This window comes from Orcinus orca, chromosome 19 (genome assembly GCF_937001465.1).
Source record: "Orcinus orca chromosome 19, mOrcOrc1.1, whole genome shotgun sequence".
Lineage (NCBI taxonomy): Eukaryota > Metazoa > Chordata > Mammalia > Artiodactyla > Delphinidae > Orcinus > Orcinus orca.
Genome location: NC_064577.1, coordinates 7,030,715 through 7,058,046, shown reverse-complemented (window position 1 = coordinate 7,058,046; position 27,332 = coordinate 7,030,715). Strand labels below are relative to the sequence as shown.

At 43.0% G+C, this 27,332-nt stretch overlaps 1 protein-coding gene and 1 long non-coding RNA gene across 9 annotated transcripts in view; one reads left to right on the top strand and one right to left on the bottom strand.

The window, feature by feature from the left end:
• VPS53 (VPS53 subunit of GARP complex) overlaps positions 1–16,767 on the bottom strand; it is a 138,010-nt gene extending 121,243 nt beyond the window's left edge. For 7 of the 8 annotated variants that reach the window (XR_007473479.1, XR_007473478.1, XR_007473475.1 and 4 more), the window contains exons 1-4: positions 16,496–16,767; positions 14,472–14,552; positions 11,310–11,359; positions 7,084–7,150 (exon numbers count right to left, since the gene is read on the bottom strand). Coding sequence is in view for 2 of the 8 variants with exons in the window: in XM_004267078.3 (XP_004267126.1) it covers positions 7,084–7,150; positions 11,310–11,359; positions 14,472–14,552; positions 16,496–16,582 (285 nt within the window). In the remaining 6 variants the exon portion in view is untranslated. The remainder of the gene's footprint in view (positions 1–7,083; positions 7,151–11,309; positions 11,360–14,471; positions 14,553–16,495) is intronic. The other variant, XR_007473480.1, reaches the window with a different exon arrangement.
• A 241-nt stretch (positions 16,768–17,008) lies between these two features.
• On the top strand, positions 17,009–27,008 carry LOC125962087 (uncharacterized). Its single transcript, XR_007473487.1, has 2 exons — positions 17,009–17,103; positions 26,420–27,008. It is a non-coding gene; the product is annotated as an uncharacterized LOC125962087 (long non-coding RNA).
• Positions 27,009–27,332: the final 324 nt, after the last annotated feature.

Here is a 27,332-nt window from a genome sequence, read left to right as displayed (position 1 = left end):
CACTGTTGTGGCCTCTCCCGTTGCAGAGCGCAGGCTCCGGACGCGCAGGCTCAGTGGCCATGGCTCACGGGCCCAGCCACTCCGCGGCATGTGGGATCCTCCCGGACCGGGGCACGAACCCATGTCCCCTGCATCGGCAGGCAGACTCTCAACCACTGCGCCACCAGGGAAGCCCCAGTGAGGTCTATTTTACTATTTCAATTCGGTGTAAGAAAAAGAACTTTCTTACAATTAAAGCTGTACAGGGGGCTTCCCTGGTGGCGCAGTGGTTAAGAATGTGCCTGCCAATGCAGGCGACACGGCTTCGAGCCCTGGTCTGGGAAGATCCCACATGCTGTGGAGCAACTAAGCCCATGCGCCACAACTACTGAGCACTTGTGCCACAACTACTGAAGCCTGCGTGCCTAGAGCCCATGCTCTGCAACAAGAGAAGCCACCACAATGAGAAGCACGTGCACTGCAACGAAGAGTAGCCTCCGCTCGCTGCAACTAGAAAGCCCGTACGCAGCAACAAAGACCCAATCAGCCAAAATAAATAAATAAATAAATAAAATAAATTTATTAGAAAAATAAAAATAAAGCTGTACAAAACTGGAACAGACAGTCCTGTGGAACAACAGAGTAGTGAGCTCCCCATCCCTGCAAGAATCCAAGCAGAAACAGAAAAATGAAACGTCAGAGATGTGATAGAAAGGATTCCTGAACCGGGTGGGAGGTGGTTCTACAATTATCTAATGCTTCTTCCAAATCAAAGTTTTAGTGAGCAGAACTGAAGATGGCAATAATAATTTTCTTCCTCTCCCAAACCTTAGTCTTGCTGTGATGCAATAGTTAAATTATAGCCAAGCTCCACACAAGACACTGAAGGAAACCCAGAAGGAAGCCCCATGACTGATCCTCTCTTGGTGATTCTCAGTGAGCTGACTAGGAATTGATAAAGGTATGGCCACTCTTGAAATTTCACATGCTAACTTTTTCTTCTTCTAACCCACTCCTCTATTTGCCTTTCTCTCTACCTCTGTTCAAGCTGTCCATTTTAATTCTTGGGAAGCTGTGTAAGTTTCAAAGCATATCAGCTCATGTACTTACTGAACTGACTCATCTCATCCACAAAGTTTCAAACATGTGGGCATTTAATTAAAGCTTTTGCCTGAAGATTTCAACAGATAAAAATGGGGAGAGGGCTTCCCTGGTGGCACAGTGGTTGAGAGTCCGCCTGCCGATGCAGGGGACATGGGTTCGTGCCCCGATCCGGGAAGATCCCACATGCCGCGGAGCGGCTGGGCCCGTGAGCCATGGCCGCTGAGCCTGCGAGACCGGAGCCTGTGCTCCGCAACGGGAGAGGCCACAACGGTGAGAGGCCCACGTACCGCAAAAAAAGAAAAAAAAAATGGGGAGAATTCTGTGCTGGATTAATTTTGTACAAGCACCACATTCTGGTTAGAAAAGGTCACGGACTAGACCACTTCAAGTCTGCCCCCATAGGAGGTGGTCGACATCGAAGGCTCTCCAAAACGTGCAGCAGAGTGCTAACCAGGCAGCGGGTGTTTCAGAAATTTCGAGAAACTAAAGCAACTGACTCACTGTGTCTTCAATTTCTAAATCACTCCCTCTCCACAAATAATTTTTGAGTCAGAAACACTGCTTTCCAAAAAGAACTTTTCTGCTAAAGACGTCTTTTAAGACACCACAAATGTGAAGTCAACACTTTCCCCTATTTACACGGACTACAAAGCATATCTGTTCAAGACGCGCACAATCAAGATGAAATGTATAAAAGGAAAACTTCCTTTTGCCCATATCACTGCTCTCCCCTTCTGAGTTGTTCCCCAGAAGCTTCGGAAACAAGTTCTGAAAGCAAACCTTTCCTCCGTTCCAGGGAAGAGGGGAAACTGGGGCCTCTTGACCTAAAAACTCAATATTTTGGAACATCCATAATTCTCCCGAGTCCATGCCAGTCAAATGGAGTCTCTCTTTAGCAAACCACCGGCCAGCTGGGGCTGGACAGCAAGGCTCTCACCCCTAGGAGATGACAAGGATAGGACTCAAAAGCTCCCTGGAAAAAAAAAAAAGTCTCTCCTTCAGCTTGCATTACAAGCTGTTGGAAAACACAGATGGAGGAGATGACAGGAAAAGCAATTACTTCTTCTGGGCTTCCTTTCTGTCTGGATGCTAAGGAGACGGATACCAAATTCCATCACAGATTGAAATGCTATCTAAACATTCTTGAAATGTGGTCTTGCTCTCTGAAATATGGCCTGCCTTTGCTGCAGCAACCTGTAACCTATTAACATGTGAAGGTGGGGAGGGCCGACTTTCCTCCAGGCTGTCTAATTCTGGGCCTGCCTCTCCAATAACGCTCGTTTGTGACCACAGGTTAAAACATAAATAACTAAAAGATATATATATCTACACAGCATGACCCAACAGAAAGTGCTGATGAATCATTCACTTTATTTTCACATTCTTGGAATTGTAAATACCTGAAACTCTCTGAAGTATTTCAAGGTTTCTAGTGAGCCTTTCTAAATATAGGTGGAAACACACTAAACAGTAGTGTTATTATTTCAAATAGTAGTAAGCTGGGACTAGTCATAAACAAATCAAGCTTTAAACATCTTTAAAAGAACACACACACTGGTCAAAATGATGTTTTATGGGAGAGGGCTTTCGTTTACTTACAAATAATAAATACTCTCCCACAGACCTAATATTCAATACAGTTGAATAAAATGTTATTGCAGGTGGCCTATGTGTTCTGAGAAATGCCAAGATGAGAGAGAGACAGCTTTTGCCTCAAGGACCTTATACACGAGCCAAAGGGACAAGATGTATTCACCGATAAGTCAGAGCAGATCACGAAAGCCAAGTCAAAAGCATGGGCGCAGGACTGTGGGAGTTCGTGGACAGAGAGACTGTACATCTAACTGATGGATACTGGGATCGATTTTCTCATCTGTGAAATGAGAGGAGTGGACCAGATGAGTTCCAAGTCCCTAAGCGTTCTAAAACTCTGATTCCTTTGGTATATACTGTTGGGCCAAACAGAAAATTTCATAAAGGAAGTAGTATTTGAACTGGTTATGATCTTGAAGTGAAGCTACTGGAAGAAAAAGAGGAGAGAGAGCATTTTAGGCAAAAAGAAGAACATAAGCACAGGTCCAGAAAGCAAAGGGCATGCTTGGGAGAGCACTAGGCTTCCAGCGTGGATGGGTCACAGCAGGAAACAAAACTGGAAAGGCAGATTGAGGCCTTCAATGCCATGCAAAGGAACTTGGATTGAAGTTGGTAGAGAGCCCACAGGGGTATGTGGGCTGTGTAGATGACATGACCAGACATAGGTCGGAAAGTGAAAGAGCAGAATGAGGCTACAGTGTTGGCCGGCTACCCTGTTACTCTTTGTTACGTCTAAGGGCCCTATTTACACAGGCCTCACCTGCCAGAGAGGTGACACTTCATGGGAGAGACCTAAATAAACAAAAACCAAAGCAATAAGGACTAAGAACCAAGCAAGGCCAGGAAATAGGATCAGTTGCAGGAAACTAAGATGTCTACACACAAATATTGACGATGACTACAAGGTAGACTACTTACAAACAGGCCAACGGAAGATGACGAGTAAGAGGAAAAAGAAAGTCACAAAATGTAGGAAAAATAGAGAAGTGGATAAAACTAAACATATAAGAGAAAAGGAAAAAGACTTATATAACACCTGTGAGCTACTAGAGGAAACCGGAATATGAGAGATCATAGGACTACATGCTACCCCCATAAAATCTGGGCAGCATAATGAACATTTAAAAAAATTGGCTATATACTAAATAATGTCAAAACAGGACAAATAACAGAATTGAGAGGCGCACACAGCCGACCTAACTGAATTACTGTTGAAGAGGGCAGGCCGGACACTGTAAGAGAAGACTAGACAGGGCACGATCAGCACTTCTGTTACGACAGCAATTCCGAAATAGGACGTCTAAGCAGAAGACTAGAATCCAGATGAAAAGGAAAAATGGTTAACCGATAACATCTGGCCCCCCAGTCACTGAAGAATACCTCTTCCCCGTACAATGCTTCTCCCCTGCATCCCCTTCCAACAGCCCTCCTTAGCTAGATCCAAAAAGAACTATAAAACTTTGAAATGAATCGACAGTTGCCTGCTAGGCAACAAAACTAGGTATGAGGAATTATAGCTGTGTCAGGTTACTACTATCTCTCTCTCTCTTTTTTTTTTTTTGCAATGTATCAACTTTATTTCCATCTTGATTTCAAAAAAATTTTATTGAGGTAAAATACACATAACATAAAATTTACTATCTTAACCATTTTTTATTGTACAGTTTCATTGACCTGTTGTGCAACCATCACCACTATCTATCCCCATAATTCATCCTGTAAAACGGAAACTCTACATGTATTAAACACTAACTCCCCGTTCTCCCCCAGCCCCTGGCAACTACCATTATACATTCTGTCTTTATGATTTTCACTACTCTTAAGTACCTCATATAAGTGGAATCATCCGCTATTTGTCTTTTTGTGACTGGCTTATTTCATTTAGCATAATGTCCTCAAGGTTCATCCATGCTATAGCAGATGCCAGAATTTCTTTCTTTTTTTTAAAAAAAAATATTTATTTATTTATTTGGCTGTGTCAGGTCTTAGTTGCAGCACATGGGATCTTCATTGCTGCATGCAGGATCCTCAGTTGCGGCATGCGGGATCTTTAGTTGCAGCATGTGGGCTCTTAGTTGCAGCATGCGGGATCTAGTTCCCCGACCAGGGATCAAACCTGGGCCCCCTGGATTGGGAGCTCAGAGTCTCAACCACTGGACCACCAGGGAAGTACCCCCCCTTTTTTTTTTTAGAATTTCTTTCCTTTTTAAGGCTGAATAATATTCCAATCATGTACAGACCATATTCTGCTTATCCATTCATCTGCCAATGGACACCTGGGTCGCTTCCATGTTTAAGCTATTGTGAATAATGCTGCTATGAACATGGGGGTAACAGGTATCTCTCCAGGACCCTGCTTCCAATTCTCTTGAGCATATACTCAGAAGTAGAACTGCTGGATCATATGATAATTCATTTTAATTTTTTGAGGAACCACTGTATTGTTTTACACAGCAACTCCACCATTTTACATTTCCACCAGCAGTGCACAAGCATTTCAATTTCTTCACCTTTGCCAACACCTGTTGTTTTCTGGTTTTTTGATAGTAGTCATCCTAATGGGTGTGAGGTGGTATCTCATTGTACATTTTTTTCTATAAATGCTGTGTTTTTTTCCAAGAGAAACACTTTATTTATTTATTAATTTTTGGCTTTGTTGGATCTTCGTTGCTGTGCGCAGGCTTTCCCTAGTCGCGGTAAGCGGGGGCTACTCTTCGTTGCGGTGCGTGGGCTTCTCCTTGCGGTGGCTTCTCTTGTTGTGGAGCACAGGCTCTAGACACCTGGGCTTCAGCAGTTGTGGCTTGCAGGCTCTAGAGCACAGGCTCAGTAGTTGTGGCGCATGGGCTTAGTTGCTCCGCGGCATGTGGGATCTTCCCAGACCAGGGCTTGAACCTGTGTCCCCTGTATTGGCAGGCGGATTCTTTTTCTTTTATTTATTTTTTACATCTTTATTGGAGTATAATTGCTTTACAATGGTGTGTTAGTTTCTGCTTTATAACAAAGTGAATCAGTTACACATATACATATGTTCCCATATCTCTTCCCTCTTGCATCTCCCTCCCTCCCACCCTCCCTATCCCACCCCTCTAGGTGGTCACAAAGCACCGAGCTGATCTCCCTGTGCTATGCAGCTGCTTCCCACTAGCTATCTATTTTACGTTTGGTAGTGTATATATGTCACATGCCACTCTCTCACTTCATCCCAGCTTACCCTTCCCCCTCCTCATATCCTCAAGTCCATTCTCTAGTAGGTCTGGCAGGCGGATTCTTAACCACTGCACCACCAGGGAAGTCCCACTCTCACTGTAGTTTTTTTTTTTTTTTTTTTTTTTGGCGGTACGCGGGTCTCTCACTGTTGTGGCCTCTCCCATAGTGGAGCACAGGCTCCAGACGCGCAGGCTCAGCGGCCATGGCTCACGGGCCCAGCCGCTCCACGGCATGTGGGATCTTCCCGGACCGGGGCATGAACCTGCATCCCCTGCATTGGCAGGCGGACTCTCAACCACTGTGCCACCAGGGAAGCCCTCACTGTACTTTTGATTTGCATTTTTCCTAATGATTAGTGATACTGAGCACCTTTTCGTGGGCTCATTGGCCATTCATATTATCTTCTTTGGAGAAATGTCTATTCAAGTCCTTTGCCCAGTTTTTAATCAGGTTGTTTGCTTTTTTGTTGTTGAATATTAGGAGTTCTCTAAATATTCTGGATATTAATCCCTCATCAGATATATGATTGGCAAATATTCTCTCCCATTCTATAGGTTGACTTTTTACTCTGTTGATAATGTCTTTTGACACACAGGTTACTGCTATCTTTTGCAGCAACAAAAGTAATATGAGGGACTTCCCTGGTGGTCTAGTGGGTAACACTCGTGCTCCCAATGCAGGGGGCCCGGGTTCAATCCCTGGTCAGGGAACTAGATCCCGCATGCGTACCACAACTAAGAGTTTGCATGCTGCAACTAAGACCCAGAGCAGCCTAAATAAATAAATATTTTTTTAAAAAAACTAATATCAAAATCCCAACAACTTAGCAGATAGATAAATGCAGCAACCTTGTTGGGCTGCAGTACACAAAATAAAGGAGGGCTCAGAGACGTCCGACATTAAGGAGAAAGCCAAGGAAACTTTGGTTTTCTCATTTCAGCGCGCATTTAACCCTGGACCTGGGTGAGCTGTGCTACAATATTTGCTTCTGGTCCAAGGGACGCTGAGTGACAGCTCATGGCTGGTCTGGGCAGCCTCCCCCTGCTACTAGTGGGACAAGTCATGCAAGTTTCCTGCTGTGTATGGGGCAGATCAGTTAAGGAAGTACTCTGTAAGCAGGCAGATCAACATTTTGGTCACTTGGTTGTGGGGTCTTGAAGAAATCGGGATATATTTAATACGAAGGAATAAGTTACTTACTTGCCGGCCATCCTGCCCCACATTTGTTTGACCTCTTACAACAGTTCGAATGCTGTCATCCAGTCTCCTAGCAAAAAAAGTTAAAGGATACAAATCATTAAAATATCTCGATTCCTTCAAGACGAAAAGACGACCCTCAAAACGGGAGAAAATATTTGCAAACGAATCAATGAACAAAGGATTAATCTTCAAAATATATAAACAGCTCATGTAGCTCAATATTAAAAAAACAAACAATCCAATCCAAAAATGGGCTGAAGACCTAAATAGACATTTCTCCAAAGAAGACATACAGATGGCCAAGAAGCACATGAAAAGCTGCTAGACATCAGTAATTATTAGAGAAATGCAAATCAAAACTACAATGAGGTATCACCTCACACCAGTTAGAATGGGCATCGTCAGAAAATCTACAAACAAATGCTGTAGAGGGTGTGGAGAAAAGGGAACCCTCTTGCACTGCTGGTGGGAAGGTAAATTGATACAGCCACTATGGAGAACAGTATGGAGGTTCCTTAAAAAACTAAAAATAGAATTACCATATGACCCAGCAATCCCACTACTGGGCATATACCCTGAGAAAACCATAATTCAAAAAGACACATGCACCCCAATGTTCACTGCAGCACTATTTACAATAGCCAGGTCATGGAAGCAACCTAAATGCCCATCGACAGACGAATGGATAAAGAAGATGTGGCACATATATACAACGGAATATTACTCAGCCATAAAAAGGAACGAAATTGGGTCACTTGTAGAGACGTGGATGGATCTAGAGACTGTCATACAGAGTGAAGTAAGTCAGAAAGAGAAAAACAAATATCGTATATTAACGCATATATGTGGAACCTAGAAAAATGGTACAGATGAACCAGTTTGCAGGGCAGAAATTGAGACACAGATGTAGAGAACAAACATATGGACACCAAGTGGGGAAAGCGGCGGGGGTGGTGGTGTGATGAATTGGGAGATTGGGATTGACATGTATACACTGATGTGTATAAAATGGATGACTAATAAGAACCTGCTGTATAAAAAAAATAAATAAAATTCAAAAATTCAAAAAAAAAAAATCTCGATTCCAGGTTGACCAAAAGAAAAAAAGCTGGGATTCCCTGGTGGCACAGTGGGTAAGAATCCGCCTGCCAATGCAGGGGACATGGATTTCATCCCTGGTCCAGGAAGATCCCACATGCCACGGAGCAACTAAGCCCATGCACCACAATTAGTGAGCCTGTGCTCTAGAGCCCACGAGCCACAACTACTGAGCCCGCGTGCCACAACTAATGAAGCCCGCGCACCTAGAGCCCGTGCTCTGCAACAAGAGAAGCCACAGCAATGAGAAGCCCGCGCACCGCAACAAAGAGTAGCTCCCGCTCGCTGCAACTAGAGAAAGCCCGTGTGCAGCAATGAAGACCCAACTCAGCCAAAACTAATTAATTTTTTTAAAAGTTAGTAACATATCCATCAACGTTTGCAGATTGCAGCTACTTATTCAGAAGAAAAAACAAAGATGTCTGATGATAGGAGGAAGAGTGAGGCCTTGGACCTCAGTGAGGGAGCAGCAACAGTAGTGTAGAAGCCAAGCCCAGCACAGACTGATGAGTCACCTTTGTTATTTTTTAAAAGGCTATTTTCACTTAATGTTCAGAGCCATTCAAAAGGACCAATGTAACTTTTAGTATTTGTCATGGAGTAAACCAGAAATGACAAAGTTGCTGAAACTTTATGGGAACAAGCCAGAGAATTCAAAGTAGCCCACACAAAATCCTTCCTCAGTAACATCCTAGGAACCTTAAAAGGGATGAGGAGCAGGTGCTATATGAAATCCATGCCTCGCCACCTGGGCCCTGATCTGCAGGAGGCGGATCTGTGGCCCCCACTTCCTCTTTCTCCTGCAGCTTAACAGGGGCCATTTAATGGCATCTCAACCAGAGAATTTTATGTCAGTTTATGTCATTTATGTCATTTTTCATTTGAAGAACCGTTAAAGGTATGGTGAGAGAAAGCTGAAAATAACTGGCTTGCAAGTGATTTTCACTTTTGTTGTTGTTTTGGGATTTTTTTGGCCGCGCCGTGCCGCGCAGCATGTGGAATCTTAGTTCCCCAACTAAGGATCGAACCCGCGCCCCCTGCATTGGAAGCATGGAGTCTTTTTTTTTTTTAACATCTTTATTGGAGTATAATTGCTTTACAATGGTGTGTTAGTTTCTGCTGTATAACAAAGTGAATCAGCTATACATATACATATATCCCCATATCTCCTCCCTCTTGCATCTCCCTCCCACCCTCCCTATCCCACCCCTCTAGGTGGTCAAAAAGCACAGAGCTGATCTCCCTGTGCTATGCGGCTGCTTCCCACTAGCTATCTGTTTTACATTTGGTGGTATATATAAGTCCATGCCACTCTCTCACTTTGTCCCAGCTTATCCTTCCCTGTCCCCATGTCCTCAAGTCCATTCTCTATGTCTGCGTCTTTATTCCTGTCCTGCCCCTAGGTTCTTCAGAACCATTTTTTTTTTTTAGATTCCATATATATGTGTTAGCATACGGTATTTGTTTTTCTCTTTCTGACTTACTTCACTCTGTATGACAGACCCTAGGTCCAACCACCTCACTACAAATAACTCAATTTCGTTTCTTTTTATGGCTGAGTAATATTCCATTGTATATATGTGCCACATCTTCTTTATCCACATTCATCTGTTGATGGACACTTGGGTTGGGAAGCACGGAGTCTTAACCACTGGACAGCGAGGGAAGCCCCTCGCAAGTGATTTTTGGATCATGGGGGAATTTTCATTTTCTGTGCAAACCCTATAAAACTTAGCGGTCTCTACTACCGCTGTTACAGCTAAAGTCCACCGAAACAATCAACAGGCTTCTTTGTATTTATTTATCTTTGGCTGCATAGGGTCTTCATTGCTGTGCGCAGGCTTTCTCTAGTTGCGGCAAGCAGGGGCTACTCTCCGTTGTGGTGCGTGGGCTTCTCAGTGTGGTGGCTTCTCTCGTTGCGGAGCACAGGCTCTAGGCACACAGGCTTCGGTAGTTGTGGTGCACGGGCTCAGTAGTTGTTGCACATGGGCTCAGTAGTTGTGGCGCACGGGCTTAGTTGCTCTGCAGCATGTGGGATCCTCCCGGACCAGGGCTCAAACCTGTGTCCCCTGCATTGGCAGGCAGATTCTTAACCACTGCGCCAACAGGGAAGTCCCTTCTTTGTACTTTTTAAGGCACCCAACTGAACAAAATATTAATGGCAGAGGTCTTCACCTAAAAACCCAAAGGTTGTCAGGGAAAAAAAAATCATCTCCTGGATTCAGAATGAAGGCTTCTCCTCATCACAAGTTAAAAACAACAACAAAAAACTATATTTAAAGTAATAACATCAACCATTACAATAATAATTACAACAAACAAACTTTGAGTATCTACCATGTGTCAAAACTGGAAATTCAGACATGGATAAACCAGAATAAGGCTATTTGGCAGAAAGGACATCTGATGACCACCCTAGACATCCTAGATTAATCACAATGTTTAGTCCTGGGACACCACCCACACCAACCAGCAGATCTGACCACATTGTTAGCTGATACATGGCCAAGGGATATATAAACCCAGCTTCATATCTAAGCCTTGGGAATACAAAAAAAAAAAAAAAAGGGTAAATCTGTTAGGGAAATAAAGCCACTAAAAATGTAGCAGAAATGCTTTTGTCTCCTTTTATAATCAACTGTTTTGAACAGCCTGTTACAGATTCCTTCCTTTTTTTTTTTTTCTTTTCTTTTTTTTTTTTTTATTTTTTTTGCGGTACGCGGGCCTCTCACTGTCGCGGCCTCTCCCGCTGCGGGGCACAGGCTCCGGACGCACAGGCCCAGCGGCCATGGCTCACGGGCCCAGCCGCTCCGCGGCACGTGGGATCCTCCCGGACCGGGGCATGAACCCGTGTCCCCTGCATCGGCAGGCGGACTCTCAACCACTGCGCCACCAGGGAAGCTCCTTCCTTTTTTTAAAATAAATAATTGAAGACTGATCAAAGAATCAAGTTTTTTGCCACAAGGCTCATATGGAAACCCAGAAAAAAATACTATTTTTAAAAAGATTACCATCTACAGCAAACTTGAGATTTTAGTGTTCTTACAGATAAGTGTGATCCAGAATGTGATTAACTAAATGAACAGCATACTTTCATTAATTATTAATAATCACATGGTGTTACTTACCTTATTTTCAGTCTAATTTTGTTCACAACTTCATCGATGTTTGCCAGAGACTACAATAAAGAAGGAAAGGTGCCAGCTATTATTTCACTTCCTGGAATTCCTCTTTCCAGAGAAATGATGAACTATAATGGCTATTTATGACATCTCAAAGAAACTAATCATACGGTATGATACAATTTTCACTTAAAAAAAATATATATAGGGAATTCCCTGGTGGTCCAGTGGTTAGGACTCCACGCTTCCACAGCAGGGGCATGGGTTCAATCCCTGGTCGGGGAACTAAGATCCCACAAGCCTTGCAATGCAGCCGGGGTGGGAGGGCAGAGGAAGTATAGCGGTAGTTGGCAACAACTGCAAAATTCAGCCTGGAATCTATTTTTCATAAATAAAGTTTATTGGAAAACAGCCATGTCCATTCATTTACATATTATCGACAGCTGCCTTTGAGCTACAAAGACAGAATTGAGTAGCTGCAACAGAGACTGAATAATCCATAAAGCCTAAAATTGCTATCTAGACCTTTACAGGAAATTTCCTGACCCCTGGTATATAGGATCGTGACAAACTCGTACAACAAAATCCTCATAGCAACAAAAATGAATGAATGATTACAACAGACAACAACATGGATGAACCTTACTAACATGATGTTGCGTGCGCACACACACACATATACACAAACCAGACACAAGAGCATATACTGTATGATTGCATTTATAGTATTTCAAAAGTGAGTGAAACTATTCTCCTGCATTAGAAGTCAGGATAGTGGTTAACTCTGGGGGAGGTAGTGACTGGGAGAGGCAAGAAAGGGCTACTTTATTAATGTTTTATTTCTTGGTCTGGGTGGTAGTTACCTGGCTTTACTCATTTGGTGAAAATTCATCAAGTTGTACATTTAGGATCTGTATACTCCTCCACATTATGTTAAACGTCAATAAATAAATACCTCTGTTTTTTATTTCGTGTCTAGGTCCATTAGAAAAAAGCCTGGAAGGATAAACACTATTACTTTGAGTCTATATTAGTAGCTGTAACCTATGAAATCAGTAGCAGTAGTTGTAATCTATGAAGAAGAGGGATTTTAAGTTTTTCTTCTTTTTGCCTATGAGTATTTTCTAATTGCTCTATATTGACAATGCACTGCTATTGCAATTATAATACAGTTATTTCTATTTTTAAGACAATGACAATAAAAACAAATGGACTAGTACCAATTTAGTGAGCTGAAAACATGAGGAAAGGGTGCCCCCTAATGGAATAGAGATGGTACAATTTTATAGCACCATTTTAACTGAAGTTTTCAAAATATAATTTTGTAAGTCCTCTTTCCCTCTCTCCCGATAGATATTTTACCTCAGAAGGAATTGGGGGTGATGCAGGAATTGTGCTTATAAATTGCTACCGGCAACCTGTGCTGGCAGGAAGAGGCAGGAGCCTTCCAGGCACAGGTCTGATAAGAGAACCAGGTCACACATAAAACAAGATGAAACCTTGCCATTTACAACAAGATGGATGGACCTTGAGGGTATCAAGTGAAATAAATCAGACGGAGAAGCACAAATACTGTATGATTTCACTCATATGTGAAATATAGAAAACAAATAAACAAACAAATAAACAAAATAAATGAACAAGGGCTTCCCTGGTGGTGCAGTGGTTAAGAATCCACCTGCCAATGCAGGGGACATGGGTTCGAGCCCTGGTCTGGGAAGATCCCACATGCCACGGAGCAACTAAGCCCCTGTGCCACAGCGACAATGCAACTACTGCAATGTCCATGAGGTATATAGATGGATTTTGCCCAAGATTTAGCAATAGTTGAAAGAAATTATAAATCATGCCCTTACTTTCTATTACCTTTTAATTAAGGTCCATGAGAATCTGGGTTGGAAAATGGTATAAATCTGGGGTTGGGGAAATAAAGGTACCCCTGTGTCATAAATTTCCTGAATTACCTGAGAAACTTCACTATACATCACCATGGATGTCGGGACATAATTAGACAAGACATATAAGTGAATCTGTGGAACAACAAATGTCTTATGCTACCTTCAGTAGTTTAAAAACAAAAACCCACAAAAACTTATCAGGAAGAAGGGAGAACCTGGTGGTTCCCTATATACATAATTTTCAAATCTAACAATTTGTTGTGGTGAGTTAGCTGTCTTGATAGGCTGGGGTAAATGAAATCTTTTCATGGCTAAAACTGCTATCTTTATACCATTGCTTCCAAATTTCTATCTCCAGCTAATTCTTAGAATTCATATTTCATAGAAAATGATGAGCTCTTAGGAATCCCCTGGCAGTCCAGTGGTTAGGACTTGGCGCTTTCACTGCCAAGGGCCCCCGTTCAATCCCTGGCCGGGGACTAAGATCCTGCAAGCTGTACATGGTGCAGCCAAAAAAGAAAAAGGTGAGTTCTAAAGGCTATCTGTGAAATCTCAGCAAAGACAATCACACAGTATGATACCATTTTTTCCAAATTTATTTTAAAAATCAGCATGTCCATCAGAAAAAGTTTGGAAGGATATATGCCAAAATATTAACAGTTATGGCAATGATGGGCTCCAGACTCAAATATCCAACTATGTATTTCTACCTGGATGGCCCAAATATGTTCAAAACTGAGCTCACCTTTACACCCTAATTCTACCTTCCTTACCACTAAAACTGGCTCTTCCTCCTTACTCCCAGTACAGGATAAAGGGGCCAACACCACCCACAGTCTGCTGGGCTAGAAATCAAAGTTCTGAAATTTACATCTTGAAATAGGAATAAAAGTAGCTTTCTAACTCCAGGCTTATCCTGCCTACCTCATTCCCATTTTTCCCCTATTACATTAGGAAAATCCTGTCTACTTCCCAATTTACTACAGAAAATTGGGGGTTGGGGGGCAACAGGACAGACGCTTTCAACCTAAGGGTATGATTTCTAATAATATGCTCACTATACAGAGAATTCCACACTAACACAACAACAGTATTTGGTATTAGCTAACCCTCCCCTCCCAAAAAGAAAGCTGGTTACAACGGAGTCTAACTTGAATTTAACTCTCACTTGCTTATCAAGGTCCCTTAGATTATGTAGTATAACACATAATACATCATTAATATTCAGGATGAGCCAGAAGCCACTGCAAGAAGAAAACTCTATACTTACTTGCTCTGTTGGGAACAGGGTGTTGATATACTCCACAGCATTGAAATCTGCTCGATCTAGAGGATCCTGGCTTGGAAATACCTACATAAAGATAGAGAATTAAAAATCACCTATCTTTCTGCCTTGCTTTATGTATTATTTCTTTCCTCCCTATTGGTTGGTAAGTCTTTGGAAGGCAAAGACCATAGCTTTTTTTCATTTTACGAGGCTTAACAACAACAGACGCGCAATAAAATATCTAGTAAAGTAAATCTGTAATTTTCACATCTTAGTAAAACTAACAGAATGTGCAACAGTGAAAAGTTCCAGATATCCACGAAATCCCAAGGACAAGGTAAAATAAGTGGGCATTGTACACTATCAGATTAAGCCAGCGGATGACATGGTTGTATTAAGGGAATCTTGATAACAGACTTATTATACACCATGTCTCAGTGATGTCTCAGCAGTAGAATTCACTATGCATCAAAGCGATTATTATACTCAGCGTCAGGAAGTGGAGAGCTGACATTTAGGAACTGTCCATCTCTTTTACAGAAGAAAGCAAGCTGCCTTCTGAGAAATATAGCTAACTCCCTTCAGATGTTGCAATTTGAAGAACATGTATCAAGGTGGGTTGCAAAGCAGTTAAGTGATCCCCTGGGTACTAGATTTCACCAGCTCAAGGCAGTTATTCTGGGAAGCAAATTCTTTTTTGAGGTCTGCTTATTGGAGAAACCTGTGCTAGAATTCAATCTTACTAAGAAATTGGAAAAACTGTGCTCTTCTAAAACCCTTGTCAAACAATAACTGACTGCATTGTTTGTTTCTTCTATTGGAGCCCACTAGGTCCAAAGGGAATGAAATGTATGTCTCTGGGAATTCCCTGGCAGTCCAGTGGTTAGGACTCGTGCTCTCACTGCGGGCAGCCCAGGTTCAATCCCTGGTAGGGGAACTAAGATGCCACAAGCCCTGAGGCAAGGCCAAACAAACAAACAAACAAAAAACAAACGAAAAAAGAAACGTATGTCTCTTTCTGGCAGATGGAGGTGGGTGGAAAGCAGTGTGACTTGAACACCAAAACCTTTGCCTAATGGCCTGGCATCCTCAGGATCTGCCACATGTGCTGTGAATGAGTAATCCAACCACTCCAAGGAAAACACACCTAAAAATCTATAAATGGGACAATACAAACAAATAACTTAGTACACTGGCCCATAGTAAGTATTAATGGTCAATAAATATTAACTATCAGTAATAGAAGTAGTAATGTTTTACTTCAAAAAACTTCCCAGTGGTCATTAAGTATGGCTCACCCCTCCTTTTCCTAAATCCCCTACACCAACTTCTTTAAGGGAGATTTTTCTCCCTTTATCAGGAGCGATACCCTGTACAAGGGTCTAAATTGCTATTTCTAATATCATCACTCTTAAAAACTCCATACACTTGAAAAGAGAATTTAGTCACCTAAAGAATTCCTGCAGGGAAGAGAAGCCACCTGGGAATATTCTTCAACCTAACCAAATTAATCAACAGCAGGAATTCTCAACTAAGTATGGTAAAGGGTTTTTTGTTTTTTGCTTTTAACCTTTGCTCCTCTGCTTTACAATATGCTTCAAAAATAGAGGTTACCTCCTCCCCTCAATTCCGAGTCACTCACAAGGGGCTAGATGGAGAATCCGGAACACTGCGACACCAGCCTGATAAATGAATGAACAGCCCCGCAACCGCCAAAACCTGAGGTTGCTACCTATGAGGTCCCTTTTTCTAGGTGCATCCTTTCAGGAGACACAGCTCCTTTGCCCAAACCCACCAGGACGCCCCACCCTCCAAAGACAATCAAGGCCTAGAAAAGATTCTCTCCCTCCTCTAGATTCAGAAACCCCTTCCCACCACCACCTCCCACCAAAACCTTTCCTTGCCCTTCTGCGCCTAGCTCCCACGTCTCCCACGAAGACCGCTTCCCCGGCGTCCCACCCCAGGTCCCACCCCCAGAGCTGCCCCAGCCTCCGCACTCTCCTCCCGTCGAGGGGCGGAACGCTCACCTGCTCGATGGCGAGCTGCACGTCGGGCGTGAGCTGCAGCACGGCTTCCAGCTCCTCCACGAACTCCAGTTCCTCCTCCTCCATCATCCTGCCGCCCAGCTCCCTCCCGGCGCCCACCCCTACCCCGAGCCGCACGTCCTGCAGCCACCCACGCCCCAGAACAGCAACCCTCCAGCGGCAGCTGTCCAACCAGCCTGGGCTCTGTCACCCAGTCGGGCACTTCCGGGAAGCCAGGTACTTCCGGGATCCGGGGCATTCTGGGATAGCGGAGGACTGACCTCTGGTCCCAAGGAGGAGGTGTTCCTGTCACCTCCCGGAGTCTCCCTGGGCAACCCTGTAGTCCGGCGGCCCCCACCTGCCCTCACCCCTCCTTAAGATGGTGGGGACCCGCTTCACCTCGCCGAAGGCGCCCTCCCCACTTGGGCCCTGGCGCTGGGGAGGACCCGGCCGCTCCGGCAGGACCCCCCAGTGAGGGTGCGCCCCAACACCGTCGCGATCGAATGACAGCAACTCTCAGGGGCCGCGAGGCCGGCGATCCTTCTCAGGGGCCCCTTGCTCAGTGGCAGTAGGTGTCCCCCCAGCCATCGGGGGAGAAATGACCCCAGCTGGTAAGTGGCGATGTTGCCAAGGACAATTTGTAGGATGGGAATTTGTCCACTTGACAAGAGTTAAATTCCCCGTGTGCCAAGCTTCTAGGCAGCATTTTCTGGGGGCGTCCGCACCCAGGGGCCCCTTGCTCAGTGGCAGTAGCGGGGGCGGGGAAAAAGATCCAGATTAGGCAGTGACCCGCCCTGGGGAAATGTTGACTTTCTCTGAGACTGAGTAGCTGGAGTCGAAGTCACGGTCCACGAATGATGAGCTGTGTGATCTTGAACAAATTACTACATCGGCCCTGCTTACCCTGCAAGGATGTGGCGAGAGAGAAAAATTAAAATTGCTATGCAAATTTAAGTTAATAATACAGGTAATATGAGTGTGTCTAGCCCTTATGTTCCACAAAGGAAAAAGCCAGGTCACCCTGTGGAACCACTTTTCCTCCAGACACAACGAGATAATTGCAGACAAGGGAAGAGTTGTTTTATCAGTTAAACATGGTAAAACGCCATGATGAAGTGTCCCTGGCCCCAATGAGCTTTTTTTTTTTTTAAAATCAAAATTGTGGTTAAAAAAAGATGGGAGCAATATAATTTCTAACAGTAAAGGAAGGCTTAAAAATATAAATTGGTTACATAATAGAATATTACTGACTCAAAATCATGGTTTTTGAAAATTATTTAATGACATGGGAAAATGTGCATAATATATTTCAGAAAGCAAAAATATACAGCATCGTCTCAGTTTACATGTGTGTGTATTTTGTGCCTATAAAAATTATAGCAAGAAATATTACTTTTCTGCAGGTGATGGAATGTATTCTTTGCACATTTTCCCAAAATGTCTATGAGCCTGTAGCATTTTTATAATCAGAAATATAAATGCCTTTTTTTTTTTTTTTTTTTTGCGGTACGCTGGCCTCTTACTGTTGTGGCCTCTCCCGTTGCGGAGAACAGGCTCCGGAAGCGCAGGCCTAGCGGCCATGGCTCACGGCCCCAGCCGCTCCACGGCATGTGGGATCTTCCCGGAGCGGGGCACGAACCCGAGTCCCCGGCAGGCAGACTCTCAACCACTGCGCCACCAGGGAAGCCCATAAATGCCTTTTTTTTTTTAAGGAAATGATAATTTTATCCATCTGTCTTGGATGTTTTTCATTTTTTATATACAGTAAGAAATAATTTATATACAGTAAAATCCACCCATGTCATTTAGAATGCCGTGAGTTGTTTTTTTTTTTGTTTTTGTTTTTGTTTTTTGCGGTACGCGGGCCTCTCACTGTTGTGGCCTCTCCCGTTGTGGAGCACAGGCTCCAGACGCACGGGCTCAGCGGCCATGGCTCACGAGCCCAGCCGCTTCACGGCATGTGGGATCTTCCCAGACCGGGACACGAACCTGCGTCCCCTGCATCGGCAGGAGGACTCTCAACCACTGCGCCACCAGGGAAGCCCCGTGAGTTTTAATAAATGCATATAGTCATGTAACCACTGTCACAATCAAATCCTAGGACAGTTCCATCGTCCCCCCCAAATTCTCTCTCATGCCCCACCTCATCCCCTGGCAACCACTGACCAGATTTCTGTCCCTATAGTTTGACTTTTCCAGAATGTCATATAAATGGGATCATACAATATGTCACCTCTTGAGTCTGGCTTCTTTTACTCAACATAATACATTTGTATATCATCCATGTCGTTGCAGGTATCAGTAGTTTATTTCTTCTTGCTGAGTGGTAATCCACTATCTGGATATACCACAGTTTGTTTATCCATTTCCTGGCTGAAGGACATTTGGGTTGTTTCTAGTTTGGGGCAATTATGAATAAAACTGCTATAAACATTCATATGCAGGTTTTTGTGTGAACATAAATTTTCATTTCACTTGGGTAAATACGTAGAAGCGGGATTGTTGGGTTGTATAGTAAGTCTGTGTTTATAAGAAACTGGTCAACTGTTTTCCAAAGTGGGCTGTTATCATTTTCGCATTCCTGCCAGCAATGGATGAGCGTTCTGGTTGCTCACAGCACTTATATTTAATGATGATAATAATGGCTCACATTTCCTAGCCCTTCCTATATGCCAGGCACCATGCTAAGTATACATTGTTTCAATCTACATGGCAGTTCTGAGGTTGGTAGTTACTATCATCATCTGCTATTCACAGATGAGAAAATTGGGATGTAGTTAAAAACTAACAAAAAACGTTCCCAAGATTCCATAACCAACTCTTCCTGCCATTCATTCATTCATTCAATAAATTTATTGAATGAATAAATGAATGTTCCTTCTGGCAATAGGCACTAGGCCAGGTGCTGGGACTTTAGCAACCAACAAAATAGACCGAGTGCCTGCCTCCACGGAACTATTTCCAGGTATGAAAAGGGTATTCATACTTATAAGCAAAGAATTGTGTTAGGTCTAATGAAAGACAAGTAAAGCATACTATGGAAGACGATATTGACAGAGTGCTCTGATTGTATGTGGGGGGTCAGGAGAGGCTTCTTTGAGGAAGTGACTTTTAAGCTGAAGCAAAGGGTGGGGTGTGAACAGGAGATGACAGACAAAAGGAACAGTATATGCAAAAGCCACGAAGATAGAAGAAATTGGCCAGGGTGATGGGACTTTCAAAGCCAAGGGGAGAATGGAACAAGAGGCCGAAGAAATTGGCAGTGCCAGATGGTGGAGACTCTTGAAGGTCATTTGAGAGATGGGAAGCCTTTGAAGGATTGTAAGCAGAGGAGTGACAGGACTGGCTTCACCGGGCCTGTCATCAGCCCTAGTCCCCTCATTTTTGTTTTCTCTGCTTCCAAGTGGCCCACAATGTCATGGAGAGTCATGATACCAGGGTGACCATCTCCAATACAAAGTCATGCTGTCCCATTGCCACTAATTGTCCTTTTACAAGTCCCTTGTCAACTCTCATTGCATTCCCCCTGCAACCCAAACCTTTCCCTATGCTGAAGCTCCCAACTCCATTATCCCCCTTCTCCCTATTTCCAGATAAGATAATAATAATGAATATAAGTTTGGGTTTAAGAGAGTTACATGGTACAAAAGTCTAGGAAGATAAAAGAGCAGAGAGATAGGTGGACATCAGGTGAAGAAAACTGCATTAAATAGTAACAGGCTAGGGCTTCCCTGGTGGCACAGTGGTTGAGAGTCCGCCTGCCGATGCAGGGGACACGGGTTCGTGCCCCGGTCCGGGAAGATCCCACATGCTGCGGAGCAGCTGGGCCCATGAGCCATGGCCGCTGAGCCTGCGCGTCCGGAGCCTGTGCTCTGCAGCGGGAGAGGACACAACAGTGAGAGGCCTGTGTACCGCAAAAAAAAAAAAGTTTTATGTCCTAAATATAATATTGTTCAAGATTAGATAGCTTCCTCCACCCCAATCCCCCTTGGAGATTCGTTGCTTTGAGAGATCACTCCCACAGCCATCTCTCGTCTCCACATCTTTTCTGTCCACACTTGGCTTTCTCTCCTTAGTGTCAGTCACACATTTTCAAATGCCTGTGAAAATCTTCACTTTGTTTATCATTTCTCTTTTTCTTTGCCCTCACTGCCCTAGCCTAAGCACATTTATCTGTTGGGTTTAGAGTTTAGCATTTGATGGCGAGGCACTCCAGTAGTGCAATCAGTTAGCGCCCGGGGTACTTATACAGAGTTTTACGGGCAGATTTAATCCACTACACCAAATGATAGCAAATGGTTTCAGGGACTAATACAATATAGTGCATTTACATAGTACTTTAATGAACAGTTTAAATGTTTTCATATATGTTATTATTATTATCTTGGCCAGAAGGCTTGTGCGATCCTAGTTCCCTGACCAGGGATTGAACCCAGGCCCCCTGCAGTGGAAGCTCGGAGTCCTAACCACTGAACCACCAGGGAATTACACATATATGTTATTTCTTTTTTTAAAAAAGTTTTTAAATTTTATTTATTTATTTTTGGCTGCATTGGGTCTTTGTTGTTGTGCGTGGGCTTTCTCTAGTTGTGGTGAGCGGGGGCTACTCTTCATTGCAGTGCGCAGGCTTCTCACTGCGGTGGCTTCTCTTGTTGCGGAGCACAGGCTCTAGGCTCGTGGCCTTCAGTCGTTGTGGCACGTGGGCTCAGTAGTTGTGGCTTGCTGGCTCTAGAGCGCAGGCTCAGTAGTTGTGGCGCATGGGCTCAGTTGCTCCACGGCATGTGGGATCTCCCCGGACCAGGGCTTGAACCCGTGTCCCCTGCATTGGCAGGCGGATTCTTAACCACTGCGCCACCAGGGAAGTCCTTCATATATGTTATTTCTTAGACTTCTCCATAGTTCTTGACGTAGGTGGGACAGTAGGGTGAGAATCCAAGGTCAGGCAGCTAAGTGCTGGCCTGCTAAGATGACACCAAAGTCTGTTATGTTCAAGTGTTTTTGCTCTTAATGCCTCTCAAACCTACCTGAGCCAGGTCCTGTTACAGCATTACGTATAAAAATCAAGGCCATTACTTTTCAACAGCTTATGTGACACTTTCACACTTTAAAAAATGATGATTCCTCAAAAGTATGTTAAATGAATGTCATTTCTTTTTTTTTTTTTGGCCATGCTGCACAGCTTGCGGGATCTTAGTTCCACAACCAGGGATTGAGCCCGGGCCCTTGGCAGTGAGAGCGCAGAGTCCTAACCACTGGACCACCAGGGAAGTCCCTGAATGTCATATTTTTTTTACATATTACCTTTCATATAATTTTCAAGGCAGTGTGCTTTATCAGATTTCTAACTATAGTTTTCAAAACCCTCATACACTTGTACAACATGGGAAAATGTAAAAGTCATTCTTAATTCACCTCACCCCACAGACACAAAACCGACACACGCCCATACACACTTCTCTCCCCACACTGTTAGTCTGGTGTTCCCCTTCCAAACCTTTCTTTGCGTGATTATGTAGCAATATACGTACAAGCACATTTATAGTTTTTTTTAAACTGTAATTTACATCTCACTGTACTTATTGTTGTGATTTGTTCTTTCCCCTTTAAATTTCCAGTATGTTCTGGAGATCTTTCTCTGTATTTTGGTCTATCTCTCCTTTTAGAGGCTATGTAGCATTCCATTGTTTGATCATACCATAAAATATTTTGTCAGACGGTCTCCCATTTGACTTACGATAGTTCAATTTACAATTTTTCAACTTTATGATAATGCGAAAGCAATACGCATTCAGTAGAAACCAGACTTCGAATTTTGATCTTTTCCCGGGCTAGCAGTGTGCTGGGTGAATATACTCTCTTGCGATGCTGGGCAGGGGCAGCGAGCTGCAGCTCCCTGTCAGCGAGGCAGTCGAGGGTAAACAACTGGTACTCTTACCCATTCTGTTTTTCACTTTCAGTACAGTACTCAATAAATTGCATGAGATGTTCAACACTTTATTATAAAATAAGCTTTGTGTTAGATGATTTTGCCCAAATGTAGGCTAATGTATGTGTTCTGAGCACTTTAAGATGGGCTAGCCTCAGCTATGTTGTTCAGTAGGTTGGGTATATTAAATGCATTGTCAACTTACGATATTTTCAACTTACCATGAGTTTATCGGGACATAACACCACCATAAGCTGAGGAAGATCTGCATTCCACTACTGGATTTTTAGATCATTCCTAATTTTTCTTTGCTATTACAAACAATGCTGAATCCTTGCAATACATATTTATACTTCTATCAGCACTGAGAAAAGTGTCTATAACCCTCATATCTTTATGTACACTGGAAATTATCAGTCTTGTAAATATTTACTTGCACATAATCTCTAATTCACACAAGCTTTATTATTTATTTATTTATTTGGCTGCGCCGGGTCTTAGTTGCAGCACGCGGGATCGTGGTTGCTGCGTGTGGGATATTTAGTTGCAGCACATGAACTCTTAGTTGCGGCATGTGGGATCTAGTTCCCTGACGAGGGATCAAACCCAGGCCCCCTGCATTGGGAGTGCAGAGTCTTAGCCACTGGACCACCAGGGAAGTCCCACATAAGCTTTAGAAAGAGCTTATGGAGTCCATTAAAAACACGCTGGGATTTTGACTGGAATTGTATTGAATTTAGATCAATTTGGGGAAAGTTGACATGTTTACAACATTGAATTTTTAGGCCATGCTCTCCATTTATTTAGGTTTTTATGTCTTTCAGTAAAGGTCTGTGGCTTTCTTCATATAGGTCTTGCATATTTCTTGTTAGGTCTAAAACTAGTGATTTTATAAATTATAAAAAAATTGTAAATGGTCCTCTTTTTCTATTACCATTTCTAATTGTTATTTGTTGGCTTATAGAAAAGCCATTTATTTTTGTGTGTCAATTTTGTATCTAGCCACCTTACCTCAACTGTCTTATTCTAAATTTCAGTTGATTTTCTTATTTTTTCTTGATAAAGTACCATATTGTTTGAAAAATAGTGATAGTTGTTTCTCTCCCTTTTCAATGTTAAAATCTTTTTTTTTTTTTTTTTGCAGTACGCGGGCCTCTCACTGCTGTGGCCTCTCCCGTTGCGGAGCACAGGCTCCGGACGCGCAGGCTCAGCGGCCATGGCTCACGGGCCCAGCCGCTCCGCGGCATGGGGGATCCTCCCGGACCGGGTCACGAACCCGTGTCCCCTGCATCGGCAGGCGGACTCTCAATCACCGCGCCTCCAGGGGAGCCCTTAAAATCTTTTTTGAAGGCTAATATGTGTGCTGCTGTATTGGCCAGGACCACAATAGTAGACGTTAAACAGCAGCAGATTGAGTGGACATGGTATTTACTATCTAAACAGGAGAAGAAAACATATAAGGACAAACCAATCAAGCCACAGATACTGCATAAGGAAACAATGGATTTATAACACATAAAAGAAGGAAAGTGGCAGACTCTTGACTACCAAGTGCTCCCTGCTCTTCATCTTACACTAATATTATTTAAAACCTTCCAAATCCTTCTAAGACCTCTGCTAGGCAGCTCCATCATGTTACCTGGCAACGTGGGAGTTTGCTCTGTCTGCAGAGCAAATGTATTTCAGCCTGGCTCTTACATCAACAGCTCATTCAGTCTTTATACTGACCATTCATAGTTCATGAGGTCAGTCACAGGCAAGTGTGACACTCAGGTGCCACATAAGCATGCGCTAGGATTCTTGGGGCTGAGGTTCTTTTTTTTTTTAACATCTTTATTGGAGTATAATTGCTTTACAATGGTGTGTCAGTTTCTGCTTTATAACAAAGTGAATCAGCTATATGTATACATATATCCCCATATCTCTTCCCTCTTGCGTCTCCCTCCCACCCTCTCTATCCCACCCCTCTAGGTGGTCACAAAGCACCGAGCTGATCTCCCTGTGCTATGCAGCTGCTTCCCACTAGCTATCTATTTTACGTTTGGTAGTGTATATATGTCCATGCCACTCTCTCACTTTGTCCCAGCTTACCGTTCCCCCTCCCCATATCCTCAAGTCTGTTCTCTTATTCCCGCCTTGCCCCTAGGTTCTTCATGACCTTTTTTTTTTTTAGATTCCATATATATGTGTTGGCATACGGTATTTGTTTTTCTCTTTCTGACTTACTTCATTCTGTATGACAGTCTCTAGGTCGATCCACCTCACTACAAATAACGCAGTTCTGTTCCTTTTTATGTCTGAGTAATATTTCATTGCAGCTGTATTTACACTAGCTAGGACATGGAAGCAACCTAAGTGTCCATCAACAGATGAATGGATAAAGAAGATGTGGCACATATATACAATGGGGCTGAGGTTCTTGTTGCTATATATAATGAAGATTCCTTCCCAAAATAGACTTTTAAGTCTCTGTAACTAATCAACTCTCTCTGCATTGTTCTTTTTTTTTTAATGAAGTATAGTTAACTTATAATGTGTTAATTTCTGCTATACAACAGTGATTCAGTTATACATATATATACATTATTTTTTATATTTTGTTCCATTATGGTTTATCCAGGATATTGAATATAGTTCCTTGTGCTATACAGTAGGACTTTGTTATCCATTCTATATAAAATAGTTTGCCTCTGCTAATCCCAGAGTCCCAATCCATCCCTCCCCCAGTCCCCCTCCTCCCTGGCAACCACAAGTCTGTTCTATGTCTGTGAGTCTCTTTTGTAGATAAGTTCATTTGTGTCATATTTTTATTTATTTATTTTTAATTAATTAATTTATTTTTGGCTGCGTTGGGTCTTGGTTGCTGTTTGTGGGCTTTCTCTAATCGTGGCGAGTGGGGGCTACTCTTTGTTACAGTGCGTGGGCTTCTCATTGTGGTGGCTTCTCTTGTTGCAGAGCACAGGCTCTAGGCGTGTGGACTTCAGCAGTTGTGGCACATGGGCTCAGTTGTTATGGCTCGTGGGCTCTACAGCGTAGGCTCAGTAGTTGTGGCACACAGGCTTAGTTGCTCTGCGGCATATGGGATCTTCCCGGACCAGGGCTCAAACCTGTGTCCCCTGCATTGGCAGGCAGATTCTTAACCACTGCACCACCAGGGATAGTCCTGTGTCATATTTTAGATTCCACATGTAAGTGATGTTGTATGGTATTTTCCTTTCTGTTTCTGACTTCACTTAGTATGATAATCTCTACATCCATTCATGTTGCTGCAAATGGCATTATTTCGTTCCTTTTTATGACTGGGTAGTATTCCACTGTATGTACATACCACATCTTCTTTATCCATTCATCTGTAGATGAACATTTAGGTTGTTTCCATGCCTTGGCTATTGCAAATAGTGCTGCTGTGAACATAGGGGTGCACGTATCTTTTTGAATGCTAGTTCTTAGTTTCCAGCATGTAAGTTTTCACCTACAATCTTGCTGAGCTGTAATTAACTCCTGGCGTTGAGATTGACTGTGCATGGCACAAGACACTACAGACTTAGCTTCACAGGAATGCTTTTCCTTCATTCATTTCTTAAGTGCCAAGCGCCTGCATAACTGTAGTTTACTACATAGGTTAATAGAGCTCAGCCTATAAAAAGAAAAAACTAGATACTTAAATAGGAGCTTGGGGTCGCTATAGATATTATGATGCCACTTTAAAAACAGAAACTGAGAGTGCTAGTAAGGATGAGAATCTTAATATTTTTAAGGATAAAGTTACCAGAAAGGATGAAGCCATTGTCTATGTTTGTGTGCCAGGATGTGTCTATGAACAAACCTGCTCTCACCGCAAGAATTCCTTTCAAAACCAGTGAAAACCCACTTTGAAATATAATCTACAATAATTTAAATATCAAATCACTTCTGACTTATTAAAAATGAGGTTTGTGAAAATCTTAACATTGAAAATGCTTATGATAAGTGAAATATTAATATTCAAAATTAATTTAAAGGGACTTCCCTGGTGGCGCAGTGGTTAAGAATCCACCTGCCAATGCAGGGGACTTGGGTTTGAGCCCTGGTCCGGGAAGACCCCATATGCCACAGAGCAACTAAGCCCGTGCGCCACAACTACTGAGCCTGCACTCTAGACCCTGCAAGCCACAACTACCGAGCCCACGTGCCACAACTACTGAAGCCCGCGCGCCTAGAGCCCGTGCTCCGCAACAAGAGAAGCCACTGCAATGAGAAGCCTGCGCACCACAACAAAGAGTAGCCCCCACTCACCGCAACTAGAGAAAAGCCCAGGAGCAGTGACGAAGACCTAACACAGCCAAAAGTAAATAAATAAATAAAATTTAAAAAATTAATTTAAAGCATGATCTCAATGAAATATATAATAAATGCATATTCTACTATATATGTATACATATGGAAGAATTCTACTAAAATGTTAATAATCTGAGAGTAATATCTCTCAGTGGTGGCATTATTTATGATTATTATTTTCCATATTGCACAGCTTTTACTTTTTAAAGTATTACTTTTATGACCAAAAAACAAAAAAAAAGAAGAAATCATATAAGTTAAAGTAAGCAAAATCAACCTTTTATGGAATTACTTATGAGACATGAAGACACTGAAAATTGTTGACCTGATGATTTAGGAAGGCAGCTGAATTTGTTCACAGCAATTTGCTGGTTCTAACTCATTTCAAAGGTAATTTTCTTAATGGATTAACGTCCTTGAACACTTTTTTTTTTTTTTTTTTTTGCGGTACGCAGGCTTACTCACTTGTGTCCTCTCCCGTTGCGGAGCACAGGCTGCGGACGCACAGGCTCCGCGGCATGTGGGATCTTCCCGGACCGGGACACGAACCCGTGTCCCCTGCATCGGCAGGCGGACTCTCAACCACTGTGCCACCAG